The 20,551-nt window shown below is 39.9% G+C and overlaps 1 protein-coding gene across 6 annotated transcripts in view; it reads right to left on the bottom strand.

The window, feature by feature from the left end:
* Window positions 1–283: 283 nt before the first annotated feature.
* Window positions 284–20,551, bottom strand: part of LOC121736801 (igLON family member 5) — a 113,429-nt gene continuing 93,161 nt past the window's right edge. For 3 of the 6 annotated variants that reach the window (XM_042128191.1, XM_042128193.1, XM_042128192.1), the window contains 10 exons: window positions 19,230–19,314; window positions 12,724–12,813; window positions 9,049–9,176; window positions 5,557–5,751; window positions 4,945–5,101; window positions 4,267–4,364; window positions 3,723–3,844; window positions 3,112–3,292; window positions 2,562–2,729; window positions 284–628 (listed from right to left, as the gene is read on the bottom strand). In XM_042128191.1, coding sequence (XP_041984125.1) covers window positions 455–628; window positions 2,562–2,729; window positions 3,112–3,292; window positions 3,723–3,844; window positions 4,267–4,364; window positions 4,945–5,101; window positions 5,557–5,751; window positions 9,049–9,176; window positions 12,724–12,813; window positions 19,230–19,290 — 1,374 coding nt within the window. In that variant the 5' untranslated portion in view covers window positions 19,291–19,314 and the 3' untranslated portion in view covers window positions 284–454. The remainder of the gene's footprint in view (window positions 629–2,561; window positions 2,730–3,111; window positions 3,293–3,722; window positions 3,845–4,266; window positions 4,365–4,944; window positions 5,102–5,556; window positions 5,752–9,048; window positions 9,177–12,723; window positions 12,814–19,229; window positions 19,315–20,551) is intronic. The other 3 variants (XM_042128194.1, XM_042128195.1, XM_042128196.1) reach the window with 2 other exon arrangements.

Here is a 20,551-nt window from a genome sequence, read left to right as displayed (position 1 = left end):
TTGATATCTAAAACTTTTTAGAATCCAATAAAAATTATAATTTATAATAGACTGACAGATGCGGTTCCAATTAGAAAATATTTATAAAAAATTTGGTGTCATTTAAAATAACCGTTTGACGATTATTTTGAAACAAAATCTAATTCACATCGATCCTAGATATTATACGATACATGCGATTTTTCAGCTCAGTTCATTTTATTTACAAAATTATTGAAAAAAAAATGCTATTTTCATAAAACATTCAAACATAATAACATTTAAAACTAAATATTCTGCATTATTATGATTTTTTATTTTATTTTATCCATTATAAACTAATAAAAAAGCTAAAAAATCGCACAGCACACTCATACTCAATCATCAAAGTACAATATACACCGTGGAAAATAAACTAGGTAGGCAGTAAAATTTTCAGTCTGATTTAAAAAAATTCGTTACCGGAACGCAAGTGTCAAAACGTCGAGCTGTCAATATCAAGTGTGGACAAGATGGCGCGGGTCAAGATGGCGGCGAGGGAAATGGCGGGAACTGTCAGCGCGCGCGCCGCCGAGAACATCGGCGTGAGCTCGTCCGCGTGCACAGAGTGCTCCCCGCCTAGAGTGTGGAACTGGAAGATGTCGCTCACCTGAAAACAAGAAACATACATGCATATTAATATCGTAAATCAAGCGAAAGTGTGTCTGTCTGTCTGTCACCTCTTCACGTTCAAATCGCTGAAACGATTTTGCTGTTTGGGAGATACTTTGAGTCCCGGGAAAGGACATAGGAATTAGGATACGTATTATCCCGGAAAAATGTTCTCACACGATGAACGAAATTTGGCGCAACGGAGTTACGGGCGTCATCTAGTGTTTATTTAAATACTAGCTATTCGACCGAGCTTTGCTCGGTATTCAATAAAACACGAATAAAATGACATTTTCTAAAAATGATTCCTAGCTAGATCGATTTATCGCCCCCGAAACCCCCTATATACTAAATTATCTCTAGCTAGGAATCATTTTTAGAAAATGTCATTTTTTGCTCGTTTAAAGATATAAGATATTATGTTTTGACGAATATTAAAGAAGCTTTGAACACCTTTTGTTGTGTTTAAGCATTTAGCTTTAGGCTAGGTGATTATACTATATATATTGTTTACCAAAATTTCAAGCATGCTCTTAACTTAAGAACATCCATTTTTGTTTCACGTAGTTTTGGTACTCAAAAAATATATTCAGCAGCGAGGTATCGGTGGTAAAGGAGCGGAAAGGCGCTAGGGCCGCTAGACTATCCTTCGGAGCTCTCACATATATATATATATATATATATATATATATATATATATATATAAATATATATTTTTTTTATGAAATAAGGGGGCAAACGCAAACTTCCGTCGCCCATGGACACTCGCGGCATCAGAAGAGCTGCAGGTGCGTTGCCGGCCTTTTAAGAGGGAATAGGGGAGGGTAGGGAAGGGAACAGGGTAGGGGATTGGGCCTCCGGTAAAATTCACTCACTCGGCGAAACACAGCGCAAGCGCTGTATTTCACACCGGTTTTCTGTGAGAACGTGGTATTTCTCCGGTCGAGCCGGCCCATCCGTGCCGAAGCATGGCTCTCCCACGTATTACATATTTTATTTTTATTTTAAGAAAACTTACAGCTATTGTTACAATGAAATAAAAAAAAACGGAATAAGTACATAAGAGCCAATTAGAAGTTTTCACTAATAGTAGGTAATAGTTTACAGTTTATTGACTTAAATATTTTATGGATACCTAGTACTACTGCAACACAATTTACATTTTAAGAGCCCATATGACCCTAACTTGACTACATACTTTAACCTAGATCTCAAAATCTGTAAGGTCTAGAAAACTGATTTTTTGACACAAGTAACTTCAGTTCATAAAGATTAAATGCTCAAGACGAAAACACGATTACTCAAAAAATGCTCGATAGTTTCTTTTTTACAAAAAACCTTGTTTTAGACACATTTTTGCTTGGATCTTCGAAGTTTGCTGTCTTTTCTTTAATATTTTTTAATATCTAAAAAGGTATTGTTAAAACCTACATTTGCTCAAAACACTTTTTTCATAATCATTACAGTTCGTCGTTTATTCAAGTAAAACTAACTCGGCGATGATTCCGCGCCATCCTTTTTCACCTGGCATATGAAAGACGGGCGTGAGTGTGAAGAGAGAAGGACGATGTTTGATTTTTAGAGTCAGGTGAGCTCTTAATCAAGAATATCAGTTATTTATTTAGTGTTATCTTATTTCTTACATTACAATATTTCATACAGAAGAAATAAACATCAACAATCAATTATTTTTGATCGACAAAGTGCTTGCACAACGATCTTTTTAAAGCTGAAACATTACAATTGAAAATAGCAAGATCCATATTGGAACAAATCGAGTTAAGTAGCTTGCTTGCACGATGCATGAAGGAGTTCTGTCTGCAGTAGGTGTGGGTAGTGGGTAAGAAGATAGGGACATGACGACGGTAAGAATTTTAATAATCAGATCAGGTCCAATACTGATTAGATTAGATTACGAGACCAATCCTCACCTCATTCCACCCGTATCTGTTCTTAGCCTGGACTATAGCCTCATAGACAGCCCCGGGCTCGAGGCCGCGCAGCTCGTGGGCGACGCGGTGTGTGAGCGAGCCCGCCGCCTCCGGGGCCGGGATCACCACGTCGTGCCACCGACCCGGCTGCTGGAACGACTCGTTTATCTGGAAATATGGTGAAAAAGATCAGTTAGTGGGAAAGTGGCTCGTTTATATCTGGAATGAGAGAATATGGAGTTAGTTAAATTACAAGTAGGCGTAGAACTTGGTGCTGAAATGTCTTGTCTGATTGAATATGGGAGGAGACAAATTCAGTTGAGGCAAGGTTGTGTAGAACTTGGATTATCTGGAAATTGAAGGAAACAGATTCAATTTATATTAGGTCATGTAGATCCTAAAAAAAACGCGCAACATTGCAAAGCTGATTTTGACCTTGAACTTGTTAGTCGCCGCTCTCTTTCTCTCTCAGCAACAACTCTCGGCACAAGTAGGCCATACCGCCGTCTACCTTTATCCACGTGGCTCTCAGCTCTCAGGGTGTACGTACCGCCAGCTGCCTGTACAGCAGGCGCAGCTCGTCCAGCGGCGGGTAGCTGTCGACGGCGAAGGCGAGCGTGTAGGCGGTGCGCGCGCGCGCCAGCGGCGGCGACAGGAAGCGCGCCGCGCCCGGCCGCCCCGATACCTCCACGTGCCGCCGCGCACGACCCAGCGAGTTGTCCGCCACGCAACTGGAACGGAATCATCATTAATCATCACAGTTTAATGATGAAGTGGATCAATGACAGGACTTACGTTATTGACCTTACAGATGGTATCAGACCAAACATTCTAAATCACGCTATTGATGTTTCTAAAATCGATGCAACATAATATTATGTATATTACATCTCAAATAGCTACAAGGGGCTTCAGCCTGACTGAGCATAGAACCACGCTCGGTCTGAAGATCTTCCTTTGTAGCCAGCACTCCCACAGACCTAACAAATATTAGCAAATTTAAGTTGACGTTTCTAAAAAAAAACTGCTTTCTCTTAGAAATATTATATGCAGAATAATGACTTATTGTGCCAACTGAGCAGCTCACTCGGCGAATGACCTTGAAGCTTTATGTGGCCTGTACGTTTTGGTCAGTCTTTGGTACAAGGAGAGTATACTCACGTGTAGTTGCCGAAGTCCTCCGGCTGGACGTTGGCGATGAGCAGCGTATGGTTGTTCCCGCGCACCGACATCGTCACGCGCTCCGACGCGCTCAGCGGGAACGAGTTCTGGTACCACAGTACCTGGGGGACCATTATCGTTACTTAGTAGCATAGCGGACCAAACAGCGCCACAATCCTGAATTGCGCTTATGAAGTTTCTGAGAATGGAAATATATCAATAGTGGCGGGGCAAGACCTTAATTGGATGTGGGCGAGATATATTATGCGAGGCTCCCTGATGGATGACGTAAGAGGACGGAAATTTTTATAAAGAGTATCAAAACTGTCAAAGCTCGTGAATCCTAAAAAGACCCTCTTGGACGGTGGTCAATATTTATTTGTTTGCCAACTTTTTTTATAAATCCACCATAACATAGCTTTAGCTTACTCAATCACATTCACTTACATACTCAAATGGCATAAAATATAAATGTCAATAGAATTGAAAATGAAACAAAAGGTTCATCCTATTTCACATAGAAAGTTTCAATAATCTGCAATACCTCAGCGGGTGGGTCAGCGAGCACTGTACACAGCAGCTCGGCGCGGAACCCCTCGCCTGTGTGCACCCACGACCGCTCCACCGTTATCTCCGGAGGGTCTGGAATAAAAATGTAAATATTGCAGTTAAAAATAAAATATTTCAGTTAGTATGAACACAGCGAGAACTAGCCCGAAAATGCAAAATATTCCAAAACAGTTGCTATCCCTGTTTCCAAATTGCACCACTACTATAGAGCGCATTATGCGGCATAATGATCAACGTTGACGTTTCAACTACAGCAACGTTTCACATAATTTACGTTAAAATTAGGCATTAGCACAATTCGACATTGAGCGCCACTAAGCCGCATTTTGCACTGCAATTGAAAATCAGACTCATAAGTAAATCTTTGTTCTTGCGGATATCCATACCTCTATCATCCGGTCACCTAACACCTTCCCTCAAATCAGCAAAATCCTCAACTCACAGAGCACTTGTAGCTGGAACTCCGTGACCAGCGGTGATCCAACACCGTTGTCCACAATACAGGCATACCAGTCGCTCTAGCCGCGACAGATGCAGCTAAGGGTAGCTATTACTTACCACCAGTTAAACCCTCTTTCGAACCCTCAACACACAGAGTAAGATGTCTACGGGTAAGTATTGCTTAAGTTCCTTAACAAGAAAAGTCACTTACAGAGCACTTGCAGCTGGAACTCCGTCACCAGTGGTGGTCCAACACCGTTGTCGACTGTACAGGCGTACCGGCCGCTGTGCTGCCGCTCCAGCCGCGACAGCTGCAGCTGGGGACCTTCAGACAGCCGCGTGCTCGTGTCGTTCTGGAACGACAGGTTCTGATCAAGCGGTTTCAAGCTGCTAGGGGTTATGAGATGGATGGTGCTAATGCTTTAAGCTTTTTATTACATATCAGCCATCAAACATGAGCATAATAATTTAAATGAACTTGATGCAAAAATTGGAAAATGCATTGCAGAATGCATTTTCCAATTTTTTGATCAAATAGTTAGTAGAATTTTAGGTTTTCATACAAACTTTAACGTTTAAAATATTACATTTTCAGTTTTGCAACTCGCCCTATAGTCTAAACCCCATGTTATGGACTATGAGTACCGAAGCCACTCAATACAAATTCATTACATTGGTTGGTTGGTAATATGGAACCCCAAACGTCATCTTAATTTCTTTCTTTGCCACTTCACCCACGCCATGGGAGTACCAAACGCCCGTCATTCGCAAATACTCTCTCTCTCACACACAAACAAACACACACCATCTCTTGGTAACTCACCAGCTTGTGCCACGTGACCGACGGCACAGGGTTGCCAGACGCTCGGCACTCCAGCACGGCAGCGCCCCCTCGTCTGGCAGCGGCATGTTTACTCTCCGGGGACGCCCTGACGCTGGGCGGGACCAGCACCTCCACTGTGTGCACCTGGTCCCTGGGCGTCCGGTCCGAAATCTGGCAGACGTAGTCGCCCGCATCCTGAAAACAGTTGGAAAAATTATAGTGACTAGATAGATAGTGGTCAATAAATGTGAAAGTTCACGATATGGTTGAATGGTTGGCTAGACACCAAATAATGGGATTGATTGCAGCTTACTTATTTATAAAAAAAAAATCTCGTGGTGCTACCCCCTTTGTTCGGACATCAATGTCATTACAATTTAGCTGTCTCCCGCTTTGCTTGGGGAGGGAAATTGGATATCTCCTACTCCTCATTTCTTCTGATTAATTTCGTGGCGGGTCCCAAGACAGATTTAGCTTATCCCTCGGGCATCCCTGAGATCATATCAAAGGGTCTTAGTGGTTGGTTACCACTGTTGATCCTGGCGACACAGGAGATGCAGTGGTGGGAATGTGTGGTGGGCCTTTTGCCCTTACTTACTTACACTATGGTAAAAGTTTGTGGAGGTGGGTTAGAAGAGTGGCTGTTGCTTATTGGCGTGAGAATGTCTCAACAAAGATTTTTTTAAATTAAAATATGAGAGCAAACTAGCAAACGGTCACCTGATGGAAAGCAACTACCATCGCCTATGGATAACAACATTAGAAGAGCTGCAGGTGACAGTTCGTTCCAGAGTATTACGGTGCGCGGCAGAAAGTTTTGACTATGCTACTAGTGTTGAATTGTGAAAGTCTACGATAGATGGATGGATGATTTACTTCTGCACCAAACCTCAACAGAAATGAACGGTAGCTTAGAAATAGTTGGATCGTTTAGAATTACAATCCAACTGCTGATAATTTGGAGAAAGTTTGAGGAAATGGTCGGCATTAAAAAAAACGCAAGTACGTCTATACAAATTCTAACTATTTTGGTAGTTTGCCTCTACTTAGTCTTTATCTTGTACTCTCAAATTAACAATATTGCTTTAGTTCGGCTGAAAAAATCCGTAAAACAAGCGATAAACCCAGAACCAAAGTTTTAAGAGACTCTAAATCTCTGGACTTAATCTTTATACTGGCGACTATACGTATATTGTCCGATCCACAGGAACAAAACTCGAAAGTCGACGATAAGCAATTTCAAATCTGTATTAAGTCAGTAATCTTGCTAAACCACGGTTGAGAGCTCGCACACACAATACCGAGACGCAGCGTGCCAGGGCGGAGCGCAAAAGATCTGCTCAAATCGGTTGAATACAAATTGTGTGACCTAACACGGTCGCGTTATTGCGATCGATACAGATTTACGACCGTGAGATGCGGCCCAATCTGACTCGTCAAGGGAGTGCTTTAAGCACGTTAATTGTTTGCAAATTGCAAGAGAATTCTGGCTGTTCTCACACTGTTATGGTAAGTTCTCACTATCAGTATTACTCGATAGTTTTACTCCAAATCGAGTAAAATGTCGAAGGCTCGCACCGAGCCGGCTCGATGGAATTAAACAAATCTAATTTCCATCGAACTCACTCGACGCGAGCCGTTGAGCTTTCCTCAAGCATGTGGACGATTTGTGAGTCATCTTTTGGCTCGAGCCTCGAACGGTTCCGTGAATACTGAACGGCGCGCGTCACTCGATAGATTAATGCTGAATGTGAGGACGAAAGCCTAAGCAGTGGGTTTTAATCTACGTGATTGCTTGATCGAGTAAAACCGTATGTGAGTACTTAGCACTCCTGTCACTGCACTGCGTTCCGTCAACACTCTGTGACCCGGCACGTCATCAATGTCAAAAATAGGTTAGGTAAACGTTTTGCTCTGCACTCCGCCCCAATGCGGCTCCGCATATTGTGTGCGAACCTTAAGGGCCAGGCCCCGGGAAATCGCGGGGCCAAATTGAATTACCTTTAATACGTCATTATGAATAACGACCCGAGGAATTTATGACGTAACGACTTTTTAAATTGTCCGACCGACGACAAAGGAATCGAAATGGAGAGCACGGTACATTTAAAGTTATTTGATTTCCAAGGAAGACCTTTACCTGGCCATGACTAATAAGGCAGTACGATTTTTATTTTTCCAATAGTTCTTAGTTTTTACGATAATGGAAATTCAACATGGCAGATTATGGTGTTGCTATACTTACTCAAAATTGAAATGATTATCTATAAGCTAATTATTAAAGTAATTTTATGTCAAAACCTTCTTAATTGTAAGTGCAATTATTGCTATTTGTAAACTGCGACATTATAAAATAATAATATTATGTTGAGCATTTAAAAAATAGTAATAAAAAGTAAAACATTTTTACTCCATTTAAAATTCAAGTCAGTTCTTAAACTACATAGTATAATTTTAACGCAACACATAAATCAAGAAACAAATTAGTTACGATAATATAAACTAAGAAAAACGGTAAACGAGATAATGTCGAATAAATAAACTTGCGGCTACATTTTTCATAGCCGGGTACATCATAGTTGTATTATACCTAATTTAAAATATTAGTCACGTAAAAAATGCTAAACGTACCCACACAAATAATAGCGGCGCGCGGCGGTAAAATATGATAATTGCTACATAAAAAACCTCCTTTCTCGTTATTTTTTACGCTGGCATCACTCAGCCGATGTTTTGGCGCCATTTCCAGTGACAGCTGCTTTTTACTCCATATTTATATGGACACAAGGGTTTTGCCGCTAACAAAATCGAGGTTACCGCGAATTTATGTTTGTCTTACATTATTTTCGTCATTTATATCTTGTTTTTCGAAGACCTGAAGATAACAACTGGCGTCGGAATAAGTAAAACAAAAAATTTGAAAACTTGTCGTTCTTATTAGATTCTGTGGTCTTAGACTAAAACATCAGATATTTCTATATATCATACTAAGAGTTACCAAGAGGTTTTCCGATAAATCTTAAAAAGTCTATGTTTTTATATTGCTAAATACCACATACGGTTTTGTTCAATAGATTTACTCCATATCGAGTAAAAGTTGCCTAAATCTTAGTCTCATAGAATAAAAATTACTTAATTAAATAAATCTAATTTCCTTTGAATTTACTCGACGCGAGCCGTCAAGCTTCACTCAAACCATACTCAAGCGAGTGAGTTTTGCGGTCCACACGATAATTTTTGCTCGATTTGGAGTAAAACTATCGAGTAATGCTGAATGTGTGGACGAAAGCCCGAGCCGAAGTTTTTTCTCTACGTGATTGCTCGATCGAGTAAAACCGTATGTGAGTACTTAGCATTAAACTTAATTTTTTTATTAAGTTAACAGAATACAGTGCGAGCATTTTTCACATAGCTCCTAGACTAGAAATGTCAACGACCGCTGGTGCCACCTGAAACTGTCCGGACTATAGAGTAATAGTGCGATAGCCGTACCTGTGGTCCAACATCAGTGATCTGCAGGTTGTAGCCGTCGACGAGCCGGAACCGCTCGTCCCTGGTGACCATGAGGCTGGCCGCCGTCAGCACCGCCGGGCCCCGTCGCCATAGCAACACCAGCGAGCCTGCAATGTGGACGTTGTTGGGTTAGTGTGGGTAGTTAAGTTTTGGGGATATCGTGGTTACCTAACCCCGCTTCTGTGACTTCACGTTACTGAAGCCAGGAGCTGGCCGCTTACGTACGTTTTCCGAATTCGATTTCGTTTTCCGTATTCGTTTGACTAGCGCGAACGTTCGTTTTTTACAAGCGCGAACGCGCCGTCTTGCACTTGAAACATACGTGCGAAATAGCGATGTAGTCGCGATACTTTTGCATATTTGCGTAGTAGTAGTTCGCGATGCAGTCGCTAACTGTGTGTCCTGTGTGGCGTTGCAAACGCGACTAACGCGCATTAGTATTTAGTAGTGCTGCAGTCGTGCGCTTCATAGTCGCGGTTGCATCACTACTAAAAGTCACAGTGGGCGAAGGCCAAAATCCATTGCGCCTTTTTGATGAGGTCGCGATACTGTCGCATATTTTTATACGTGGGAGAGCCATGCTTCGGCACGAATGGGCCGGCTCGACCGGATAAATACCACGTTCTCACAGAAAACCGGCGTGAAACAGCGCTTGCGCTGTGTTTCGCCGAGTGAGTGAGTTTACCGGAGGCCCAATCCCCTAACCCCTACCCTATTCCCTTCCCTACCCTCAACTATTCCTTTCCCTTCCCTTCCCTACCCTCCCCTATTACCCTATTTCCTCTTAAAAGGTCGGCAACGCACTTGCAGCTCTTCTGATGCTGCGAGTGTCCATGGGCGACGGAAGTTGCTTTCCATCAGGTGACCCGTTTGCTCGTTTGCCCCCTTATTTCATAAAAAAAAAAAAAAATTTGCATCGATACAGTCGCGATGCAGACTAGCTGTGTATCCTGTGTCATGTGTGGCGTTGCAAATGCGACTAACGCGCGTTAGTAGTGATGCAGGCGTGACTCGTGAGCTTCATAGTCGCGCGACTGCATCGCTACTAAAGGTCGCAGTGGGCGAGGGCCCTAAACTAAAACGATAAGAGACAACGACGCAAATTCACAATTCAAAATTGATGTCAAACGGCCATACTTATTATGTAATACTTTTGCTACATCGTGACGGGCATTAATTACGTTACGTTGACGTAAATTTCCACGTCACGACAACCGGACGTCGTAACCGCACCGTTCCACGTTGACGACGTCGTAACGTGGACATGTGGACAGGCCCTAAGTCGTCAACAAAGAATGAATGTATTTTGCAATCATTTGCAATATTTATTTTTGCTATCACTTTATACAGGTTTATACTTTTCTTCCGTAAAACTTCGTTCCATAAAAAAATCATGTGTGCCTGCCGCTAAACCTTATACAAAGATACAATATCATTTTTCAACAAAAAGCGTCCTAATCAAAAACAAAATGTCTGCCGAGGGCACACTGTGGATACGTTTTTGTTTAATTCTTTTAATTTCGCGACCGCTTTGTGTGTTTGAAATATGTTTGGAGTTAAATGGCCTGAATGTTGCCTTCCGGTCTGTTGTGCAAAGGTTTTAGATTTACGTATGTATGAGCAAGAGTAAAAGCATAACCTGACTGAATAAGTTACCCAGGAGTCAGGACATTGCAGCGGATCAAACAACAAATTCTTACGACACTTCGATAGTGCGATTCACATTCACGCACTAAAGAAGTTTCTTAGACCGGCGCGACATAGTAACTATGCCCAATCCTCTACCCTTTTCCCCTCCCTACCCTGCCCTATTTCCTTCTCTCCTTCCGTCCCTAAAAGGGAACAGGGTAATAGGGGAGCTAATACCCTGTTCCCTCTTAAAAGGCCGGCAACGCACTTGCAGCTCTTCTGATGCTGCGAGTGTCCATGGGTGACGGAAGTTGCTTTCCATCAGGTGACCCGTTTACTCATTTGCCCCCTTATTCCATAAAAAAAATATACAACGCGACGTGTGAAACGACAGTGGGCTTTGACCTGACTTTGTATACTTCTCTCGACAAGAGACTTCGCTCGACAAGATCTTCCTTTTGTGGATCCCAAAAATATCCCACAATATTATTATAAACCTATTGACAACTCATACATAAAAATCAGCCGTTAAAATTATTAACCATAGTTAAATTTAAATGATAACTGTGATTGAGAATATGTCTATCGCACGCGTATGATCATAATAATATTATAGGCAAGACAGGGCAAGACGAATATTATATTATAACTTTCGTTGGCTTGCATTAGTTATGAACTCACCGCTGTGTACACTAATTAACTTTTGTTTTAGAATAAGACATAGTAGTCAAAATCTCTTTCGCTAAAAACGATGACGAAATTCTTTATCAAAATGTATGGGATTTGACATAGTCTTCGCAAATCGCAAGCGAAATGTCATTTAGCGATGACTTATGTCAAACCGCATACATTTTGATAACGAATTTCGTCATCGTTTTTAACGAAAGATACTTTGTCTAAGGGGGCTGTAAAGAACTAGTGTAATTTTTTAGCATTAAGTTGTTGGTGCATCGATTTAAATAAAAAAAATATAAAAACTGAATCATCATCATTTTGTATTGTATTAATTCAAAAGTAGGTACTTAAACCTAACTTTTAAACAGTTTTATTATTAACACGTACAACTATTTTCCCACTGATGAAACGGAAACTTACGAGAAAACCACGCTTTTAATCAAAACAAAATATTATGAGAACGAGCGGACAAAGTTTCTACAGCATTAAAATGTTCAACCTAATGAACGGAATACGTATAATAGATAATAGCCAGCATCCTGATGTAGATTTATACACCCTCACAGGAAGCTCCAACAAAACTTCATCCACGTATCCGTTCACAGTTATTTTACCCCTATAATAGTTCTTATTTTATCGGCATTAAGGTCTATCGGAGCTCTTAGGTATCGTTCATAGATATTTTACCCTTAGGGGTTTGTATAATAGTCCTTATGCTGTTGGTATAAAGGTATATTTGAGATGTATTCTGTACATTACCAAGTGGAAAACGATCGTTAATATCAACTATCAACATCCAGGTTTAGTAATTTGTTTCACCTATATGTACGATTTAATTAGCCGAATAATATGTTGGGTCTAGTTTAATTTATTTTGATAAAAATTTAGATAAATCACAATTTCATATCAATTTGTAAATTCTATGCTCTATTTTTAAACAATCTCTCGGAAGCATTTGAGACAGTGGTATAAAATTAAAGCTTACATTAGAAAAGGGCCTCGCGCCCCTTGGACGAGGATTTTTTTAGCATTTACAAGTTTTGATACTAAAATTTTTATTTATAAAAACTTGAGTATAAAAAAATTTCTTCTCCTAAAAATACGTCGTCTTTAGGCATCCTTCACGGGGCCTCGCAAAATATTCCTAGCCCGCATCAAATATGCCCCGCCACTGAGTAGATACATTATATTTTCCTCTTTTCTTCTCTTTTTTTCTTCCTTCGTCTAGTAGCGTTTCCAACGATAGACGTTGACAAAGACCGTAACATATAGAAACGTAGTGTAAATAGTTTTATTAATAAAGGGCTTTATTTACAAAATTCCCTGTCCTTATGAGTGAGATAATCTTACCTAGATTCTGCACCTGACACGGCAGCAGCAGCGTGTCCCCCACCACCGTCCGGAACGAGTGCCCACGGGACAGGAACCGCGGACCGTCATCTGGAGACAAAGGAATTAATAAATAAAATTAATAAATAATACCTTTGTTTAAAATAAGAAACAACAACAACAGCAACATGGATCAACAGGGGCATCTAGCTGACACGTTATCTTAATCGCTTCTGAATGCCACGGCCGCACTTACGTCTGTCGTACGAAGCTTCGTGATATGAGACCATACCATTAGACGATACATGCAGATCGTCCAATGGTATCGTTTTAAGAACGAAGCACTACGCGCGTGCGGCCCGAGCATAAGGCTGCGTTTCCACCAGATCTGAGCGCAGCTGTGTTGCGAAGAATGTGTTTTTGAGAACCAATAGCATCGCCGCGCTGAGCGATGTCATGGCAAATTCATGTCAATGGAGCGATTCTATTGGTTCTCAAAAACACATTCCTCGCAACACAGCTCCGCTCAGCTCTGGTGGAAACGCAGCATTATAGAGTCGCCGATCAAAATGTATGGAATTGACATAAGCGTTCGTTAATATGACGTTGACGTTCGACTCATCTAATGTCAATTCCATACATTTTGATCGGCGATTCTATAAAGAAGCGACAAAGAAAAAGTCTTGGCTAAATGTCAAATAAAGCATCAGGGAGCAACAACAGCAACAAACGGGAAGTAACAACAGCAACAAACTGGAAGTAACAACAGCAACAAATGGGAAGAAATAACAGCCTTTGATATGTGGATGTTTAATTTATTTTCGCTGGAGGCTGATTTGTTTTCCCCCTGATGTTAAGTCTTTGAGCCTTCTGAGAAACCTTGATGGATATCATCATCATCAAGTCTAACATAAACTTTATATGAGGCTCAATAATATTGTTTACATAATATTATGTATGGAAATCGGTCATCTTGGCGTTCATTGAGAGAGGCCTATGTCCAGCAGTGGACGACTATAGGCTGATATGATGATGATGATGATGATGAATCTTAAGTAAATTGACATCATATTTGAAGGCCACACGGGAAAAACAAGAAATGTCACCTTTTTTGTGAAACTGACTTTGACATTCCTTACTTTTCCCGTGTGGTCTTCATATTTTAAATATGCGCATGTTCCAAATTTTAACCCAGTATACTGCCGAGTTCTCATGTCGCAAACGTCTTCAATCTCATCATACTGTATTAGTGGAGCCACTGGTGAAACAAGTGTGACGTACTACCTACATAATATTATAATAGCATCCCAATGCATACACATAAAATATGTACTGTTATTTAATTCGGAACGAATCCTACCATGAGCACTACCCAGTATATTTGGATTATATTTCGGACCATACCCTATAAACATTACATAGGAAATCTCTGTCTAATTTCATTCAGACGTTTAAGTCTAATTTTCTGACGTGGGAGAGCCATGCTTCGGCACCAATGGGCCGGCTCGACCGGAGAGATACCACGTCCTCACAGAAAACCGGCGTGAAACAGCGCTTCCGCTGTGTTTCGCCGAGTAAGTGAGTTTACCGGAGGCCCAATCCCCTACCCTTTTCTTTTCCCTACCCTCCCCTATTTCCTTCCGTACCCTCCCCTATTCCCTTTCCTACCCTCCCCTATTACCCCTTAGAAGGCCGGCAACGCACCTGCAGCTCTTCTGATGCTGCGAGTGTCCATGGGCGACGGAAGTTGCTTTCCATCAGGTGACCCGTTTGCTCGTTTGCCCCCTTATTTCATAAAAAAAAAAATCTCTGTCGAACATCATTTAAGTAACAGTAATTTTAAACATGATTAAGAATTATGTTTCATCCATCTTCTGTCTTTTTATTAAACTCAACTACTCAGAGAACGTAAACGTCTCCAATCCAATCTCTCGCCCAAGCAATTTACAATTCCCAAACCTCGGCGAGTCCGTTTGTCAAAACTCTCCCCGAACTTCCGCGAACTTCGGCCATTATTTTAAAAATTGGAAATTTATTAATAGATCTGCGAAGAAAGCTCTATTATCTTGGGGTTTTTACGATCCCAGTGCAATATCTCATCCGCCATCACCAGACGTATGATCGATCTTTCCGAATCTGGGTATCGGCTGTCAAATCTTCGCTTCCATAATATTATATCGCCTTTAAAAGCTTTCTACAAAGGCTTCGGGTGATCTTATGTAAAGACGTGTTGATATGGTTGTAATCACATAGTCAAAACGACAAGAGGAAGCACGGAATTCCATGAAAGTTTGACATCCATACTTTTAGTTAATAATATTACAAAGGGAACAAATATAATGACCACCAAAAAATGCACTGATACCCTAAACTTGTTTACCAAAAAAAGATAATTAGCACCAAAAAAATAAAGTTTAGACTTTTTAGAGATTGCAATACTACCAGCTATTTTAGTCATGACAACACTTCAAATTGTAATCGAACACCAAATATAGTAAATGATCACCAAATAAAGTAAATGATCACCAAATATAGTAAATGACCACCAAATAAAGTAAATGATCACCAAATATAGTAAATGATCACCAAATATAGTAAATGACCACCAAATATAGTAAATGATCACCAAATCCTTGTGAGCAAATCAATGCGATATTTCTGTCCAAATAAATCACAACGATTGACAAAACATGTAAGCATATTATTAACAAAATAGTCGGCCAAGTGTGAGTCGGACATGGAGGATTCCGTACCGTTATAGAACAAAATTAGACCTAAAAGTGTATGGGAACCCCTTTACAGCCTAAGCCCTAGAGAAAGACAGACGGACGGACAGACGGACAGATATAGAAGTCTCAGTAATAGAGTCCCGTTTTTAGGGTTCCGTAAGGGTACAAACGGGACTATTTTACTAAGACTTCGATGTCTGTCTGTCCGTCTATCTGTCTTCTTCTCTTTAATAGGATATTTGCTAAATAAAAATATATTTGGTTTTAACTTGACATTAAAATGCTAACGTATAATGTTGGTGATCGTTTACTACTTTTGGTTTGAGTAACAATGATTTATTTGGAGTCATTTTGCATAAATAGGATAGCGAGATAATAATCTTTGGTGATCATTTTAATAAACTAAAATGCTAGTATAATGTTTGTGATCACTTACTAATTTTGGTGATCATTTTACTTTAAAATGCTAGTATAATGTTGATGATCATTTACTTATTTTGGTGATCATTTACTATTTTTGGTTTTAAGATGTTAAATCTTTGGTTATCATTTTACATTAAAATGGTGGTCTGTATTTTGGTGATCGTTTACTATTTTTGTCTGTGAAATGTTACTATTTCTGGTGATCAGTTAATTATAAGCCTATTATAAATGCGAAATTGTTGTCGAGCTGTATACAGCTCGACAAGGCTTTATATGAACGTGGGTATGACGTTTCTGTATGATAGAAGCGTTTAGTTCCATTTCTCGCCACGTTCATATAAAGCCTTGTCGAACTGTATGACGTGCTTTGTCTCTCCATTTGTATTTCTCCGTTCGTTTTTCGGTTACATCTGTCCCCGAAAGCTATGAATATTATTTCTCATTCATTCATTACTTCGGTACTATCTACGGCTACGACTGTCCGGTCGCTACTTGTTCTATTCGTGCCGATGCCAAGTGTCCTTATTTCTCTAGAATCCCTTTTTAAAGGATACTTTCAACTTATCACGAATTATACTAACTAAAGATTAATTATCTGGATAACAAGCTAGTGCGGCTAATTTTATTCCGAGTTTAATTGGCTCCGATAAACCGGCTAAATAGATTTGGTTCAGCACGCGACCGGTAACCTTGCCTTAATCTACAGGGCGTAACAAAACTAAGTGATAATACTATAGGGTGAGTATGTGTCCCTTACATAGAGTTCACTGTGAAAGTAGGAGCGCTGAAAGAGCAGTTTTTTGTAGTTTATATGGGCAAGCACCTCCGCGTCATGAATTTTTCCATACAAAGGTGAAAAAGTAACTCTTTCAGAGCTGCTACTTTTACAGCGAACTTTATACAGGGGACCCATAAACACCCTAAAGTATTATGAATTAGTTTTGTTACATTCTGTAAGTGGAGTCAGTTTTAGACTGCCTTCACATTAAGTCGCGAGCCGCACGGCTCGTTTTAGTATAGCAGTCGCGCGGCTGCCGCACAACTCGCCACTTAATGTGAAGGCAGCCTAAATCCCTTATAGTCTCATTCGTCAACTTAACTAGGCCCTTTAATGCTCCGCCGTATACAAATGAAAATTTAACTAGACGACGCCCACAACTCCGTTGCGCCAAAATTAGTTTATCGCGTGGGAACCGTACATTTTTTCGCGATAAAAAGTATCTTATGTCCTTTACCGGCTCTCCAAGTATCTCCATACCCAGCAAGATCAGTTCAGCGGCTTGGGCGTGACGAGCTAACACGGATTTATTGACCATAATGATATTTCACAAATCAACGGTCCCCCAAATTAGGCGAGGCCTGTTTTAAATAATGAATTGCTTTTTATTTTTCAAAATTGTTTTGAAAATATTATCCAGATCATAGAGGATTTATTCATTATACCCAGACCTATACATTCACGACTGTAAATCTTCGTAAAGTTGCCTTTGAAATGCCAAGTGGATTGTAGAAGCGAAGTCCATTGTATCGCGTATTAAGATATAACTTTAATTGCATAAACTTATTTATGATTTCCTCATTCGAATACAAAGCAAATTAAATAAAAAGGACGAAAGGATTCGGAACCGCGAGTTCGTAAACCGTTTAACAAAACAATTCATAACTTGCCCAATAATTTCAACTTTTAATCGTTTGCGAGTTTCGCCCCCGAACTTCGGGTAGATAAAAAACTTAATATAATAAAACCGCCGAAACCTTAACAACAAAATGGCGGAAGTTTCGTCGCGGCGTTTATTTCCACTTCCGGTCGCCATTTCCCGCGCGCACAAGATGGCGGCCGGAAACGCGCACCATTACATTATCGCCGCGTTTTATTTTGCACGATCAATTTTGTAATGTATATTGTTTACAAGCTTCATCATTACTTCACTTTATGATGTTTCCCGCTGCGGTATACAATGTTCGAGTTTTATTATGCCTAGAAACACATTCTTTCATTTAAAATGTTTTTAATATTTGAACTAGTTTGTGTTTTTATAGTACGTCTTTTAGCACAACATACTTAAAATCAAATTGATATCATGCAGTAGAGCTATTTATGTTTTTCTTCTAATAATAAAACTCTGCCATAGGTAAGCTTTCGCCAGCAGTAATTCTAATAAATCTAAAAAGTTTGAACGAAATCTGGCCGTTTCAAGTAGGTCAAAATCGCGCTTAAAGAAGTCGGTTACAAACAAACATACAGGTGAAGCTAATAAAAAGCGTATAAAAACCTATAAAATATATTCTAAACTTTTTTCTTCGTACAGCTTTCTAAAAGAATGCACTTACTTACTCTTAAATGTTTCGTGTAAATCGAGACGGCTCTCGAACGAAAATGTCTAATCGTTCTTATCCTATTTAAAGTAAAAAATATTAAAATGCTTGAACTATTTCAAGCTTTCATTTTTACGGCAGTGCCCTAGGGGCGGCAGAGACTAGGGCGCAGGTAAATAAGGGCTTTATTCAATGCCCCGGTTCTAAATTAGTGCTGCTCCATATACCTGAGATGGATGTAATATGTTGTGTTTAATATGCGCAGCGCGAGACTTTAGAGCGCGGTTAGCCGAGCTTGGCTCAAAGTTGATTAAATGAAAAAGATGGTAGAACTCTTTCCCAGAATCTTTCCTGCAAAGCATAGGAAGGACGTAAGTTACTTTTTATCGCGCGAAAAGGTTCGCTTTCTAAGAGATTATAATATCTTGGACTTCCTAAGTCAGAGGTTATTCCTAGCGATATATAAGTTTATATAAGTTTGTCCTTCTCCATTGCGTTCTATTCTTGGGTTGGAACAACTAAAGCTTACTTGCGCCAGTCTGGGTTAAAGTGTTAAATATCATGCCATTTCTGTAGTTCCTCGAAGTTAAACAAAGGAAAGGAACACAGGGATTAAACCGATATTAAACCACACTTTAAAAGGACACCGATAGTTAGGAAAGACTGGACTTAATGCGAGGGTGACAGTACTTGCTTTACTCCCGAAATTCTATTGGTCAGCCAAAAATTCGGGTTAAAAATTTCTGACTACTGTCTACTCAACTATTTTAATTTAGTTTTCAAGTGGTGCTTCCCCTTTTGTTTGTCATTAAATTTTGGCTGTCTACCGCTTTGCTTGGGAAGGAAAATTGGATATCTCCTACTCCTCCTACCTTTCTTCTGATTAATTTCGTTGCGGGTCCCAAGACATATTTAGCTTGTTGCTCAGGCACCCCCGAGATCATAATTCATATCAAAGGGTTACCACTGTTAATCCTGGCGACACAGGAGTTGCAGTGGTGGGCATTGACTAGGATTGGCGCAAATGGACCCTATTATGGCATATTGTGTTGTACTAACTTCTGTTCTGCGCGCGCGCGGCCGCCAGCGTCGCCAGCAGCAGCAGCCACGTGAGCCCCATGCCTCAGCTGCGCCCGCACATCTTCTGGAACAACACACAACTGTTAGAGGTGGCACAGCAACGACAAAGAGTGGTGGAACCAGCAGAGAGATAGCGTAGACAACGTCCATAATCCCAACGCTCGTGTGTCCGTTCCCAAATATACGTACACTTAACAAAGATATTAAGAAGTTTTAATTTTTAAATGAAACATCTTGCTAGTAAGCAAATAAAAAAATCGCTCTAAGTACTACTGTCCACATTCTTCCTATTTGACAGTTTTTACACCCCACATACACGCGGCATAAAAAGTCAATCGAAAGCTAATTCCAGAGGGTGACATATTGAATTTAGTGTTAATAAACCTGATGAGAAGGTCAGAACTCGGATATTATATTTTGTTTTTCGTATCCTCCTCTAAGTGGCGCATCTAAACACACAATAAGGTGATAAAACATTGTCATTTATCGAATGTACTAAAAGAAAATATTCATCCATCCGAATGAATAATAACTCGACTAAACTCTACCTTTAGCGACGACAATTCCGCAATAGATTTAAAATGGCGTTATTCTATCGTGGCTGGTTTTATTAATTTTCTGTTTGCCGCGTTTTAGCTCTCTTTTTCAATTAAACAAACAATAAGGAAGCGTTCTATTGATTGCATTCCACACTCCACATTCCAGGGGGGTTCTGGAATGCCGCGTATTCCAACTTTTATTATTTGTCTTGGTCACGCATTGAGATAAACTCTTCTGCTTAAAAAAACTCTTGATAATGGTGCATTTCTTAAAATAAATACACAGCAAACTTATAAAACTAAACAGTGAAGATACAGTTTACTGTGGTAAATAATGTAACTTAAACATTAAATAACAATATTGTTATGATACTAGCTGTTGCCCGCGACCTCGTCCGCGTCAGCAAAATGTCATAACAAAGATAATAAAAAAGAGAAAAAAAACCCCTTTTTAAGGATCCTTTATAAAAAAAAATATATATTCTCCTCCTTTTCGGAAGTCGGTTACGTGCCTAAAAAAGTCCCGTTAAAATCGCTCCAGCTATTTCAGAGATTAGCCGGAACAAACAGACAGACATACAGACAAAAATTGTAAAAAATGTTGTTTTGGTGCCTACCCTATATATATTCATATGCATTTAGTAAAAAACGGGTCTTTCAATATTACAAACAGACACTCCAATTTTATTTATATGTATAGATGTATAGATTAACGACCGCACTCAAAGCAATTCACTTTAATTACTTAATAAAAAAATATAT

This window comes from Aricia agestis, chromosome 19 (genome assembly GCF_905147365.1).
Source record: "Aricia agestis chromosome 19, ilAriAges1.1, whole genome shotgun sequence".
In the NCBI taxonomy this organism is placed as follows: Eukaryota; Metazoa; Arthropoda; class Insecta; order Lepidoptera; family Lycaenidae; genus Aricia; species Aricia agestis.
The sequence above is the reverse complement of the archived record's forward strand: the minus strand, read 5'-3'. Positions and strand labels throughout refer to the sequence as shown.